General features: G+C 40.0%; 1 protein-coding gene across 1 annotated transcript in view; it reads left to right on the top strand.

The window, feature by feature from the left end:
• The window catches only part of MARF1 (meiosis regulator and mRNA stability factor 1), a 61,628-nt gene that overhangs the window by 21,968 nt on the left and 25,608 nt on the right, over nt 1–14,052 (top strand). Inside the window, exons 6-13 of the mRNA XM_075899363.1 lie at nt 3,317–3,434; nt 4,593–4,765; nt 7,710–8,138; nt 9,415–9,578; nt 9,661–9,822; nt 11,115–11,304; nt 11,939–12,117; nt 13,626–13,706. Of these exons, the coding sequence (XP_075755478.1) occupies nt 3,317–3,434; nt 4,593–4,765; nt 7,710–8,138; nt 9,415–9,578; nt 9,661–9,822; nt 11,115–11,304; nt 11,939–12,117; nt 13,626–13,706 (1,496 nt within the window). The remainder of the gene's footprint in view (nt 1–3,316; nt 3,435–4,592; nt 4,766–7,709; nt 8,139–9,414; nt 9,579–9,660; nt 9,823–11,114; nt 11,305–11,938; nt 12,118–13,625; nt 13,707–14,052) is intronic.

The raw sequence follows: 14,052 nt of genomic DNA, 5'->3' as shown, positions 1-14,052 counted from the left end.
TTCTTCCCCCCCCTCAGCCCAGTCTCCCCCAGTCCTGGATCTTTTCCCCCTTAACCAGGCTATGCCAGCTCTTTCCCCGCCCACTTCCCTCTCTCCTCCCTGCCCCCGGCTGCTCGGGAGGGCCCAGGCCATGGTGCACCAGCCCTAGTTCTGCCCTCAGTGGCCAGGTACGGCAAAGCCCCAGCCCTGCTTTGTTGGCCCGTGGATAGCCCCAAGCTTGCTGCTGGAGATGGGAGTCCAGCCACAGCTAATGCACAGGGTTGGCAGCATCTGAGCCCTAGGAGTGCAGGCAGAGATCGTGGTGCCTGTCGCCAGCACCTGGCTCTGGGCTTGGGCAGCAGGGAGGCTGGCAGCGTTGGCCCAGAGGGAGAGGTTGGGACAGCCCTGGGCCTGCTGTTGGGGAGGGGAGCCTGGCCATGGCTAATACTGCTGGCTGGCAGGGCCGAAAGCATCTAAGCTCTAGGAGTGGGGCAGTGAAGATCACGGCCTGACGTGCTGATGTCCCTCTGTCATCCCGCAGGAAAATCTTTTTATATATAGCAAGATGAGCAGTGTTCTGGAATTCGGAAAATGACGAAGTAAAATTGCACATAACAATTCTATTAGAAAATGTACCTTCTTTTGAAAGACTGATATAATGTTTAGTGGTCTGAAATACCACTGAAAAATGAATTGTCCTTAACTAACAAAGATTCTGGTGAAAATAGAAGTGTTTCACTTTGAAGACCAGTAGTGTTAAAACTATTGCAGTAATTTGGCTATTGTTGGAGACCAAGTATAATTCAAACAGTATCCTTATAAGTAAATTATCAGATATGCCAAACTTGCTTGGTTACACTTTTGAGAGATTTTAACACCAGGATAATCTATTTTATTCTTTTTGGTAATCACTCATTTGACTTATTTCCACAGGTCACTTCCTGTTGTCAGTTACCAGTGTGTATAAAATGTTAACCAATCAAGGGTTACCGTATGAATACTATGGATATATGGTATTGATTAATTTTAATAATCGTGTAACCACATCAAAACTTAGTGGTTGCACAATTATTTGATAGTCCCCAGGGTGGGGCCTGTTCATGGGGGACAGAGGCTGTGCTGGCATCCCATGGAGTAGCCTTCCCCGCCCACCCCCATGCTGCTGTCTCTGATAGAGGCAGCAGCACTCAGCGGGGAAGGTTGGGGGGGGAGGGGGGGCAAGTGACTGCTGCCTGCCTCCCCCGCTGCTGCCTCTACGTGCAGAATGCTAGGTTTGATCCTGCCTGCCCCCTCTTCCTCCGCACTGCTGCCTCTCTATCAAGTGGGCAAGCAGACTAGCAATGTCAAATATTAATTAATTGAATAGTCGATTAACTTCATGAATACTTATCGGTTATTTAAGTATTCTACAGTCCCAAAGGTTGGAGCTGGCAGCCAGCGTGTTCTGGCCGCACTCCTGAGGAACGCTCTGCCGCTCTGTGCTGCTGTGTCTGTATCAGAGGCAGCAGCATGGGATGCCAGGTGGGAGCTGGTCCACAAGGGGAGCCAGTTTAAAAACTAGCTCCCCTTGCAGACCTGCTGCCTGTTGCCCTGCTCTGCTGCCTCTGTATCTGAGGCAGCAGTGCAGGATAGCAGCAGCCCCTGTCTGGGGTGGGAGGGGGTCTGAGCTCCTGGACCCAACGCGAGCCAGAACTGAGTGTGGCTGCCTGCCTAGTTCCTAATATACTTTAAATGCAGAGCCGCAGCATTTTGATCGCTAATACAATACAGTGAAGTGTAAATATTTCATACTTCAGTTGCTTTTTATCATTCAGCTTCAGCAGCTTTTGTCCACTCATTTTGGAACATACTCAGCAAACACTTAAAACTGACTAAAGGTCTCGTTGTTTAAGTATGTTGTGTTGGGCTTCCTCCTTGTTTTGCCCTATTTCACAGAAAGGTTTCTGCTTTGTAGTCTATAAATTGTCAAATATGTAAGGGGTTTGTTAATTGCATCTGTCTCTTTTGGTTTCTAAGAGAAAATTAAATCAGTCCTTTAAAAAAAAATACTAGAAGGTAATTCTAGTAATTCTTCAGGGCGAGTGGTGTGTGGGGTAGAAGTTAGGGCAGAGCCTTGAGGATGTGGGGGGCAGTGCAGGAGGCTGGGGGCATGTGATAGTGAGTGTTGGGGGGTGAGGAGGGACTCAGGTCAGGGGTTCCTGTCTGGCAGGGGTTTCTCTCGCTGCTGCCCTGGACAGCAGAGGCTCTCTCTCCAGCTCCCTCCCCCCAGCTGGTAGCCAGGGCCCAGGGGAGTGGGGTTTGGAGCAGAGGAGTTACTTACCCAGCCTGGTGGCAGGCAAAAAGGCAAGACCCAGCCTGCCATTCTTGGTCATTCCGTAGCATAACTCTCCTCTGCGCTCGCTGCCCCAAGTGGTCACTCGGCAGCATGACATTCCTCTGAACAGCAGAGTTCTGGAAAACTGTCCCATTCTTGTCACTTTCCGTTTTACTGGCACAACCCCCCTGATTTTGCTTTAGAGTAAGAGGAAACTGCATACCTAATTTGTGGCCTTACCTCTTACCATTTAGGAGGAGTTCTTGGACAAATAAATTAAAAAAAATTATTGGGACTAAACAGTCCAGAAGACTGATGCTCATTGGTTGTCTTTGTTTAATGTGTATCCATCAGTCCTTCTGACAGTTGTTTTGTTCATAGCAATGCTGCTAGTCTAGCAATTGGTCTGTTTTCTCTTCATATAAATAAGTTGAAAATAACTGCTGCATAAAATGATTTATCAATAATTCCTATGCATAGTTATTTTGCAGTTTTTAACTTCAGGTATTTAAAGCAAGGTATAAAGTGTTTCTCTCTCCTTCCTTACTTTATCATTTTAAAATATAGGTACAAAAATTAAACCCTGGTTTATTCTGAATAAAATAATTTGTATATCAATAGTAAAGCAATCTTTTTTTGTTGTATTAAAATTTCCTCCATTACACATCTAAGTTCATGTACCTTCTTTGTTGTTTGTAAGGACAAAGTTAAGTGCACAGTTAGATGCTCCAAGGTAAACTAGTTAGGTCCGTTTATTTCAACAGGAGTTTGTCCTTTTTAAAAAAGGGATATCTTCACTACTCTTAAGATCTTATAACTTCTCTTAACATTTTTCCCCCATGAAACCTTATTCTAGTTCACATATTTTGCATGCTCTAACTGTCTAAAATCAGTGGAACTACACAGTTTTTTCAGTTGCTAATTCCTATTGGAATGTGCGTTTTAAATCTGTCTGATTTGTTATCAGTTAATGTAGTCTTCATGTTCAGTTCTTTCCTTAAGGCATCTTCTTTAATTCTGCAGGTGACTGTTGCACACATCAATGCCACGGCAAAGAATGCAGCTGATGACAAGCTCAGACAGAGCCTTAGAAGGTTTGCTGATACACACACTGCACCTGCTACCGTGGTCCTTGTATCAAGTAAGAATATTAATCACATTGCATAAATCCTTTCACTGTGTTCTTTTAAGGTGTGCGGAATACAGGAGGCTCCCACTTTACGATGGCCCGATTTACGACCCACCACACTTATGATCTTTATCATAAGTGCAGAAAGGGCTGAAATCCCCCGACTTACGTCCTCGGACCCACATTTACAATGGCGTACGACGCCTGTCGTAAATGCGGGCTTGAGTTACGATGCCCCCAACTTGTGACGTTATCCCCGGAACCGATCGTGTTGCAAGTCGGGAGCTGCCTGCTTATTCCTTTTAAGAATTTCCAGTTAGACTTTCAGACATCACACTGAGTGTTCTCTTCCCCAACTTGTTTAGAACCCACACCATTTAAGCAAAGTGCCCAAAGGAGAATTTGTGAGCAGTTCCAGTGATACTGATAAAACTGTAATTTTGACTGAGAAGATGAATATTATTGTGTAATGCTTCTGTTAAACCAAGATGGAAACTTTTTAGCCATATCACATTTACTGTCTCTGACTGATTTTATAAATAATGGTGTTTGCTAATAGGAGGTTTCAGTGCCAACTTCAGATAAATTTTGAGTTTTGTCTCTATGTAAACTGTCTAACCATTGAGCATAATGAATTCAGATGTGTGTAAAGGTTTACTATTATAGGAGAATAGAATTATAATATAACTAATTATTTAATGTATTGCCTTGGTTTTTCACTTCAAGCTATAATATTCCATTTTAAGGAAGAATAAATGTTACAGAAAGTAGGAATGTAAAATGCACTAGTTTGGTTTAAATGTTTTGTTTAACCTGATAACTGCCACTGGCGACGGTGGCGGCAGGGGAGGGGCCCGCCATCTGGGCTAATTAACCAGTTACCTTTTAAGTAGGGCAATAAGCCTACTGTTAAGGATGTAAGAGGTTAACAGAAATATACAATACCAGTCAAACGCCTCCTGGTTAATTTATTGAATGTTACTTTTGAAAAGAAAACCTGGATTCCTGAATTTCTTAAATGCTAACTGCTCACTAAATTTCTACAATGAATGTTTATAGCCATTACTGTTTTTTCATTGGATGATTTGTTTGTTGTTTTGGTGACAGAGAGCTCTTTTTAAATAGTCTCTTTAACCACTAATATTGGTGGTGGTGGGGTGTCTTTTTCAGCTGATGTAAACTTTGCTTTGGAACTCAGTGACTTGAGACATCGGCATGGTTTCCACATAATCTTGGTACATAAGAATCAAGCTTCTGAAGCACTCTTACATCATGCTCATGAGCTTATCAGGTTTGAGGAATTTATTTCAGACTTGCCTCCAAGGTTACCATTGAAAATGCCCGTAAGTGACTTTTTATTGCATACATTATAAAATATATAAAATGTATATTGATCTTTATTTGGGGGATGAATAGGTGAATATCAGGACACTTCTCAGTAGGACTGCTATCTCTCACAAGGCTGTAACTTTTTGGAATTGGTCTTAATTTCATCTGAACACCTAAGTACTGATCCCTAATTAAATAATCAATATCTGTTTTATCAATTACTTGTCTAAGGCTTAACATTTATTAAAATGAAATAATAAATGCAGAAAGCAGTAGCAATCAAGCTAAAATTCTTGTTCACCTAATGTAAACTTTTGTACAAAATATACATTTCTTAAATACCATTTCTCTTTCAGCGCTAAAGCAAGCAGTTTTGGAATACACTTGTATTTCTGTGCTCTCATGATATAAACAAAAGATAAGAAATCTGAAGTAACAACTTAATATTTCCTTAATACTGGACTGCCTTGATTTTTTTTTTCTGCCTTGTGAATGTGAGGTCACCATCTTAGGGTATGTCTAGACTACATGGCTCCGTTAACGGAGCCATGTAAAATAGTTTATTCGGCATAATCAAAGAAGCGGGGATTTAAATAATCCCCGCTTCATTAAAATAAAAATGGCCGCCGCGCTGTGCCAACGATCAGCTGATCCGGCACAGCGCGGCAGTTTAGATGCGGTGCAGTCGACAAGGGAAGCCTTTGTCAACCGCTCCGGTATGCCTCGTGAAATGATGCTATAGATATTTTCTTAGTCAGTCTCTTTATAGGGATGTTATATAGAGGGTAATAGAATAGTCAAGTAACCACATGAATTCTTAGGGCACGTCTAGACTACATTTTACTTTTGAAAGAAGATATACAGTAATTTGCATATCTTCTGATCGCATTTTCAAAAGAGGATTTTTTTGTGTGTTTTTTCGAAAAAGCAAGCAGTCTAGATGGGGTTCTTTTGGGGGGGAAAAACCCTTTTTTCGAAAGAACCTGTAAACCTCTTTTTTTTGAGGAAGAATGGTTCTTTTGAAAAAAGGGTTTTTTCGGGGAAAGATCTGCATCTAGACTGCTTGCTTTTTCAAAAAACCTCTTTTGAAAAAGCAATCGGAAGAAGATATGCACATTTCCACCAAATTTGCATATCTTCTTTTGAAAACAAAACATAGTCTAGATGTGCCCTTAGAGGTTGGTTGACTAGTCTATAGTCCTTATGGATGGAGCTGGCAGCCAGAGCACTCCGGCCCCACTTCCAGAGATCTCCTGCTACCCCCACTGTTGCCTCACTATCAGAGGCAGCATCCCGTGTGTGGGGGTCCGAGCTCCGCACAGACAGAGGCTGCTGGTGTGGGTAGGGGAGTGGAGAAGGCAGCTCTGTCTGTGGTGGCCTGGGTGGCGGGAGCACAGCCTCCCTGGCCCACCATTCACCTCCTGCACTGCTGCTTTTGATACTGAGGTAGCGGGGCAGTGGGAATGAGAGTAGTTGACTAGATGAACAGACTCATTGACATTTCTAGTCTCTAAGGTGCCACAGGAGTTCTTGTCATATTAAAATGACTGTTAGCTTCATCCTTATTAAAATCTGAGTGACTCAGGTATCATCCAAGAATGGATGTCAAAGAAACTTCTCAATTTTGCATATTTTGACTTTTTTGTACCCCTATTGGTGATCTTGTGGTATTGAAGCAGCAATTCTCAGTTTCATTCCAAAACATCCTTCTGTATTTATCTCAACTTGTTTATCTGTTTCTCCATTCTGTGATTGCTATTTCTTCCACTCTTTCTCCTGCTATTATTATAGTACCATAACTTTTTGAATGCTGCAGCTAATGGGATGACTGCTGTCCTATGATGGGGTGTACCAGACACTTGTTGACCCCTGCCAGAGTCCCCTCTACTGTGGCACATGCCAACATAAGAAGTGCCCTGCTGGAAGGCAAGAGCAGCAACTTCAGACCTTCCCTGGTCCTCTAGGGAGATTTCCCCTGATAAGCTGCATGCAGAACTATTGAGGGTTGGTCCTCTGGCACCTAGAAAGGCTTGAAGCAGGTGGGGGCCTATTGGGGGTCAGATAAATAAGGGCTGGCTGATCTTATTGGGGCCAGTGCTGGGTGAAGCCAGGACAGGGAAATAATCTCTTCAAAGCCATGTCCTGAGGCTCTCTTATCATGAATGCTCACTACAGTATGAAATCCTTTAAGGACATGTTACTTGATCCATAGTATGATCCTCAAGTGGATTGTTGGCATCCAGTGGTTGACAGGGTATGTTTGGGGGGGATAGGGTAAAAATCTCCAGTTTGCTAGGGCCCTGTGAAAGCAGGTTTGTGGAGGGAACGCCCCATACTGCTGTTAGTGCTCCCTTTCTGTCCCTAGACCCAGTACCTGTGGAACTAACTCCACGAGGCTTCAGTGTGGGCAGAAAGAAAAGAAATGCAAAATCACCCACCTGGTAGCCACTACTCCATCCTGGTACACAACTTTATTCTGAAGCAGCCAAGCCCTCCCATTGTTTCTTTCCATAATGCAAATTCCATAATTTTTTGTGCCGAGAAATGCCTCTAGAATATTGTGGGTTATGAGATTTTTTTTTCTCCACCATTTTTGGGGTTGCAAACACATGGGATGATAACCACTGTTGCAGGGCAATGATTGGTGATTTGTTAGTGCATTAACCAGCCACTGTGAGTCTTAATGGCTACTGTTTCTCCTAACTTTCAATTATATGGGAGCTGAAGACTTGAGACTTCCTGAGCCTGGGTGTCCCAAGTGAGTTAAATCTTGCATTCTTAATTCTTTCTCTTAGTCTTACTACTTCCATGATTGAATTTTGGACCAGTAGAAAATAACCAAAAATGTAGTATCTGATATTTTAGATTTTTGTATATTAAATATTTTGGTGCTTATATAACCAAGCTCTTATGTGACCTCTTTAACCAAATATGTTGTTTTATTTTCTCTCTTGACAGCCATGCCATACGCTGTTATATGTTTACAATCTGCCAACAAACAGAGATAGCAAAAGTGTCAGCAACAGACTCAGGCGTTTGTCAGATAACTGTGGAGGAAAAGTTCTGAGCATTTCTGGCAGCAGTGCAATTCTCCGCTTTTTAAACCAAGAAAGTGCTGAACGTGCTCATAAGCGAATGGAAAATGAAGATGTGTTTGGCAACAGGATTATTGTGTCTTTTACCCCCAAAAACAAGGAACTCAGTGAAACAAAAAATTCAAACTGTGTTGGAGCTGAAAAGGTGAAGTCTCCAAAGAAAGTGAACAAGAACTCCAAATTGTGCCTCCTCAACAAAGATTCAAATGATCAGTCTTCCAATGCCAAAGTCACTGTGGGAAAAGGATTGCATGGATCTGCCACAAAACCCACAAATGTTAAAAGTCTACAGGTATCATCATTCTTCATTTCTGCCGTGTTCTTCTGGTGATTCCAGATTTGCCTCATCCCCCTTCTTTTCTCTGAACTGCAGTGTGATAGCATGACTTCAATTAGTGGAGTAAGGTGAATGATACTTTCTCAAAAGGAGTAGACATTTTCACTTTCTGCCTTCTCAACATCCATGTCTAGGACTGAATAAGAACATAAGAATGGCCATACTGGGTCATACCAAAGGTCCATCTAGCCCGTTCTGGCATTCCGACAGTGGCCAATGCCAGATCCCCCAGAGGGAGTGAACAGAACAGGAAATCTTCAAGCAATTCCTCTCCTGTCACCCATTTCCAGACAAACCTAAGCTAGGGACACCATTCCTACCCATCTTGGCTAATAGCCATTGATGGACCTAACCTCTTTAGGAGTTCTACAGGCCAATCATGTGCTAAACTTCCTTTAGTTTGCTTTAGGGCTGTCAAGCAATTAAAAATGTAAATGCGCGATTAAAAAATCATATCATGATCAATCACATGATTAAGCGCATGTGCTTCCCTTTTGAAATGCTGCAGTGGCATTTCAATGGGACAGCGCTGCATGGAGCCCAGGATCAGCTGGAGTCCCCAGCTGCCCCCGGGCTCCATGGAGCACTGCTCCTTGGAAGCACCATGGTGGCGTTTCCAAGGGGCATCGCATTAGGAGCTTGGGATCAGCTGGGGACTCCAGCAGATCACCGGCTCTGCTGTTGCAAAGCCTCTTTGAAGTGCAGCTCCAAGGCTTTGCAACAGCGGAGCTCCTTTGAAGCGCCGGGAGTGGCACTTCAAAGGGGAAGTGCAGCATTAACACCTGCCATTAACACGTTAAAATTAATGCATTAATCCTGTTCTGCATTAATCATAGGTGTTAACACAGGTCAATTGACAGCCCTAGTTTGTTTTAAACCTGCTACCTAGTTCTACTAGACCCCTGGAATGGTACTGACTTTTGCTAACCAGGGATTCAAATCTGGTTCTTGTCCTCTCTTTGTATGTGAGGTCTAATTTCAAAAGAGAACAAGCCTCCAGTGTGCATAGAACTTAGTAAAAATCGCTAGTTGGAAATCTGTATCTCGTACTATTTACTATTCTTTCTAGCTTTTTCTAAAAAGCGAAAAGCATCTGCATGCTTCTAGAAAATCATGTTTTGAGTTTAATTTTATTTTTACACTTTACATGTAATAAAGAAGGGAGATTTATGACGAAAGGGAGGATAACTTTTTAGTGGCTGATCTATTTTTGTGTTTTACGCGTTTTAAGGAGCTCTGCCGCCTGGAATCAAAGACCATCAGAAAAATTGAAAACCAGCAAGACCAGTTAAGAGAGCAAACTCCTTCTCCACAAAACTCTAATGCAGCAAATCCCGTGTGCCTGGCAACCAAACACACAGCAATAGGAGAATTGACCTATAAATGCAATCAGAAGTATGTTAAGGAAAAAGATTTTTGAAGTTAATCCATATAATAAAATTGAGCTATTTATTCAATGATGATTTTTTTTTAATAGAAAAGACGCATCTATTTCTAGAAGCATTACCAACTCTCCTGTAGAGAAGAAAGATAAAGATGCCATTGTATTTCAGGTCAGCTACCCCTCTGCTTTCAGTAAATTGACAGCATCAAGACAGCTCAGTCCTTTGCTCATGTCACAGGGCTGTTGGTCATCCCGGTAAGTATCTGTATGATATAACATTGTCTCCCATCTGGAAGATGGAGTCTGGGGTTGATGTTAGGCTAGTTCCAGTATATAAGTAAATGGTTCCGTATATTTGTGTATGGATTTTTCATTTAACTTTTGCATGTGATGGCATTGCTCAACCTGAGATAAGGATGATAATCTAGTAATAGTGTGGTAGCAGCTGACAGGGCTGAATTTAATTAAAAAGGCAGTCTCCCTTTTTTTTTTTTTAATTTCAATTTCTTTTGTGCCTGCTATTTCCTATAAGTCCTTATCTCCTTGTTATTAGTGTGGCAGAGTTCATTATTTCAGAAGCAATCCATTTCTTAAATAGCTGGGGTGTAGACATTTGCATCTTTAGGCAGGTAGGTCGTTAGTGGGTTTTTCAAAAGCCCCATTGATACCTAAATACCTTTGAAACGCTGGTCTTTTGCTGCTTTAGATTGTTTGTTTATACAAGTTTGACTCATTTACTAGTCAGTAGAAAGTATATTTTATGAACAAAAATTGTATCAACCCCTAATATTATGTTGCTTATTTTGATCAGTCTTAAAAGACAGATTTTAGTGTTTTTCCAGGATTATCTTAGGGTATGTCTACACTACAGCGTTATTTTGAAATATCTAATTTCAAAATAGTTATTTCAAAATATCCTATTTCGAAATAATGCATCTACACACAAAACATGTTTCGTAATAGCTTTTTGCTATTTCAAAATAGCGCGTCCACACTGATTGGATGCTGAATCGCATTTAAGGCCAGCCGGAACTGGTTCCAGCAGGGCATCAGGTCAGAAGTTACTTTGTGGCCAGGGCGGCCAGCAGGGCACCCTAGGAATGGCTGGAGGCTCCCTATTTCAAAATAAGTGTTTACACAGCGCTTATTTTGAAATAGCAATTTCGAAATTGGCACTATTCCTTGTGGAATGAGGTTTACCAATTTTCAAATAAGCCCTCCACTATTTCTAATTAATTTTGAAATAGCAGTTGGCTTGTGTAGACGCTAGGAAAGTTATTTCGAAATAATGGCTGTTATTTCAAAATAACTTTGCTGTGTAGACATACCCTTAGAGATTTTAATCCTTTTTAATTAAAGGAACAAAGCAAGTTTTCAGTTCTTGTATTTGGCCATGTAAACTAAATTCAAAATGCATTGAAATTTGCAAATCTATTTGCTTAACCCATGCTTACATTTTTTATTTGCACTTGTAACATATGTATATCAGATACAATTTTGTAATTGCCATATTTATTGAATAATATTAAAATGTTTGTTTTAATTAGGAGTATGTCTCCAAACCTCTCAAACAGATCATCCCCACTTGCCTTCAATATTGTAAATCATACCAGTGGTATAGACTGTCCTGATCCTTTTGCAAATGGTGCAGATATTCAGATCAGCAATATAGATTACAGATTGTCCAGGAAGGACCTGCAGCAAATTCTGCAAGAAATCTTCTCTAGACATGGCAAGGTAAACCATAAAATCCCCTTGAGTTATGTTTTTTACTTTCCCCAAGCTTATATTCTCTCCTTTAGAGGCGCAGGCTATTTGTATCTAAAGATACCGTAAAATATTAGCACTCAGAATTTGGTGTTTCCATTTACCATGCATAATCTTGTAGGTGTGTGTACTGAAAGCTTTGTATGTAAAACTCAAAATGAAGCTCATGTTTTTGCTTCATTGGGTGCCTAGAACTCCAGATGGTACATCCAGAGTCACTGAAAGTGTTACGTTCCACTGTGTTTGGATAATTCAAAGCATTAATTAATTTTTAAAAAATTCCTGAAAACTTATGTCCTTATGTCAGCTTCAGAAGTTTAAAATGTACAGTCTAAATACTGAGCTGATATTTTGAATCACTAAAAATGACTTGAAACAGAAGTTGGATGTTACTTCGCTGTCAGTTCTAGAAAACAAAACTTCAGGGAAAGAGTATTTCTGTGACTTCCACTTAGGAACAGCTTTTTAAAAAACTGTGTAGCGTTTATGGTAGTTATAAAATAACGTTGACACTTTTCTATTTAAAAATGACAATTGAATGATGTACATCTTTTGTACTGTATTTGTATTGTTTTCGTGATACTTTTTTTTCCTCCCCTTTCAGGTAAAGAGCATGGAGCTCAGTCCTCACACAGATTATCAATTGAAGGCTATAGTTCAAATGGAAAATCTGCAAGAAGCTATCAGTGCAGTCAACAACCTTCACAGATACAAAATTGGCAGCAAAAAGATCCAGGTCTCCCTAGCTACAGGATCTGCTAATAAATCTCTGTCTCAGCTTAGGTAAAAAGCAGCCTAGAACATTGTGTTAGATTATGTCTATAGGCTAAGGTTTGTTCTTCAAAGTGTCAAAGTAAAAATACTATGAGGGGGAAAAAAATGCAAGCTTGTGCCAGTTAACTAAAGTTCATTAGACAAGATGAAAAAAGTCTTGCTGTATTATGTAGATCAACTCTACCTACATTTAAGTAGTCTAGAAATGCCAAATGAATTCTGAAGGTATCAGATGTTCAATTAGAAGCATCTGGCTCCTGGATTCACTTCCTTAGTGTAGTGGGACCTTTATCACCCAAGTCCATGGGGGAAAATTAATTAAGTTTACTTCTTGAACTATATGGTGTTCAGAAACGTAAGGATATGCTTTTTCAGTTGGTGTAGACAATGGACATTAACTCTCACTCACTCGTTTCAGTCATTTTAACTTTTTTGATGATAAACCTAGATTTTATATTTGTATACCACTCAGATTAATTGCAAAGGAAAGGCCTGCCTTTCACCCATTTAGTTGTGTGACTAAGTTCACAAGTCTTAAGGGGGGAAAAATCTGGAATGTGTTTGGTGTTCTTATGTGTGTGCCGTTTTATGGTTTGCTTATTTATGGAAGCTTATAGGTTTGGAAGGTTGCGAGGATTATAATACATTTACTGCATTTCTGTGAAATAAGCCATTGGAAGCAATTATAGTTATTCTATCAAAATACCAAAAAAGCTTTAGATTAAAGAAGAATTGTTTGTTGGTTTAGCAAATTTAGTTTTTGTTATCTCATATAGTTGATCGTTTTATTAATTCTCATTATTACATTGTCATACTCTTTTATTTCCTCACTTAATTCAGTCAAGATTTAATCCAAGTTGATAACTTCTGATGATGTAGCCTTAGTAATACTCTGGTTTCTCTTCAGATTGTATAAATCTTTTGCCTTTTACTTTTCATAGATATCTGGGGCTAACCTTTACATGCTAGATTTTGAATAACTCCTTCAGAAAACAATCGCAGTGACTGAACTCTACAGAGTTGAAGTCTAATACATGTAGCTATATCCTATTCTGGATTGCATTGACTTCCATGGCATTGCCTGGATATAACAGAATTTGTCCCATGATCTCCTCATGTCTATTATACTAAATTATTATTCACAGATGAAATTTAAGTGCATCCATAGTTTCTGCCTTTAAAAGTTCTATCATTTTCAGCTCTCAAGAATGCAAGTGGGTTCTGTTTGTTTGAATGCTTTTTCTTGATTCTACATCATAGTAGACTGGATAACCCTGCTGTTCAATATTCATTTTTATATGTGAGGGGTTTAAACCGAAGGCATCCTCGCACTAATACCATTTTAATACTGTTGACATCAGAATTAAACTACTGTAGTGTAATTTAGGAATAAAAACTCCCTATGTTTGTCAGCGAAGTAACTGAAGATTTGAATGCTATTAAAGAGTACATAGATGATTTAAATATAAATAACTATCTTAAACTTTATTTCTGACACTTCAAAATTACATTTGCAGCTCAGAAACAATGACCATTCTTCAGGATGCTCCTGCTTGTTGTCTACCACTATTCAAGTTCACAGAAATCTATGAAAAAAAGTAGGTTCTAAATTGCACTTGTTTTAAATTACTCTTTCAGAAAAATCACAGTTCCTGTCCTTGTACAATAAATTACTGTGAAGGTATAAAATATCTTTTTACTGGTATATTAGCCTCTGGATACTCAGTATGTTGCAAAAATATTAAGTGAGTTTTCATAACTACTTTTTAAAAATCTCTTTAGTTTGCTTCCTTCTATGATGGAAAGATTTGTGATTTGAATTAGCCTACTGATTAATTTTCAGTAACTTGGCTACTTTTTAATTATTTTCTTAGACTGTGGTTCATTACTGCATACTGTAATTGAACATTTGTTCTAGTTTTGCATGGTGAATGTTTATTTTTA

This window comes from Pelodiscus sinensis, chromosome 16, assembly GCF_049634645.1.
Source record: "Pelodiscus sinensis isolate JC-2024 chromosome 16, ASM4963464v1, whole genome shotgun sequence".
Taxonomy (NCBI): domain Eukaryota; kingdom Metazoa; phylum Chordata; order Testudines; family Trionychidae; genus Pelodiscus; species Pelodiscus sinensis.
Note: the sequence above shows the minus strand (reverse complement) of the source record. Positions and strands in the feature narration are given on the sequence as shown.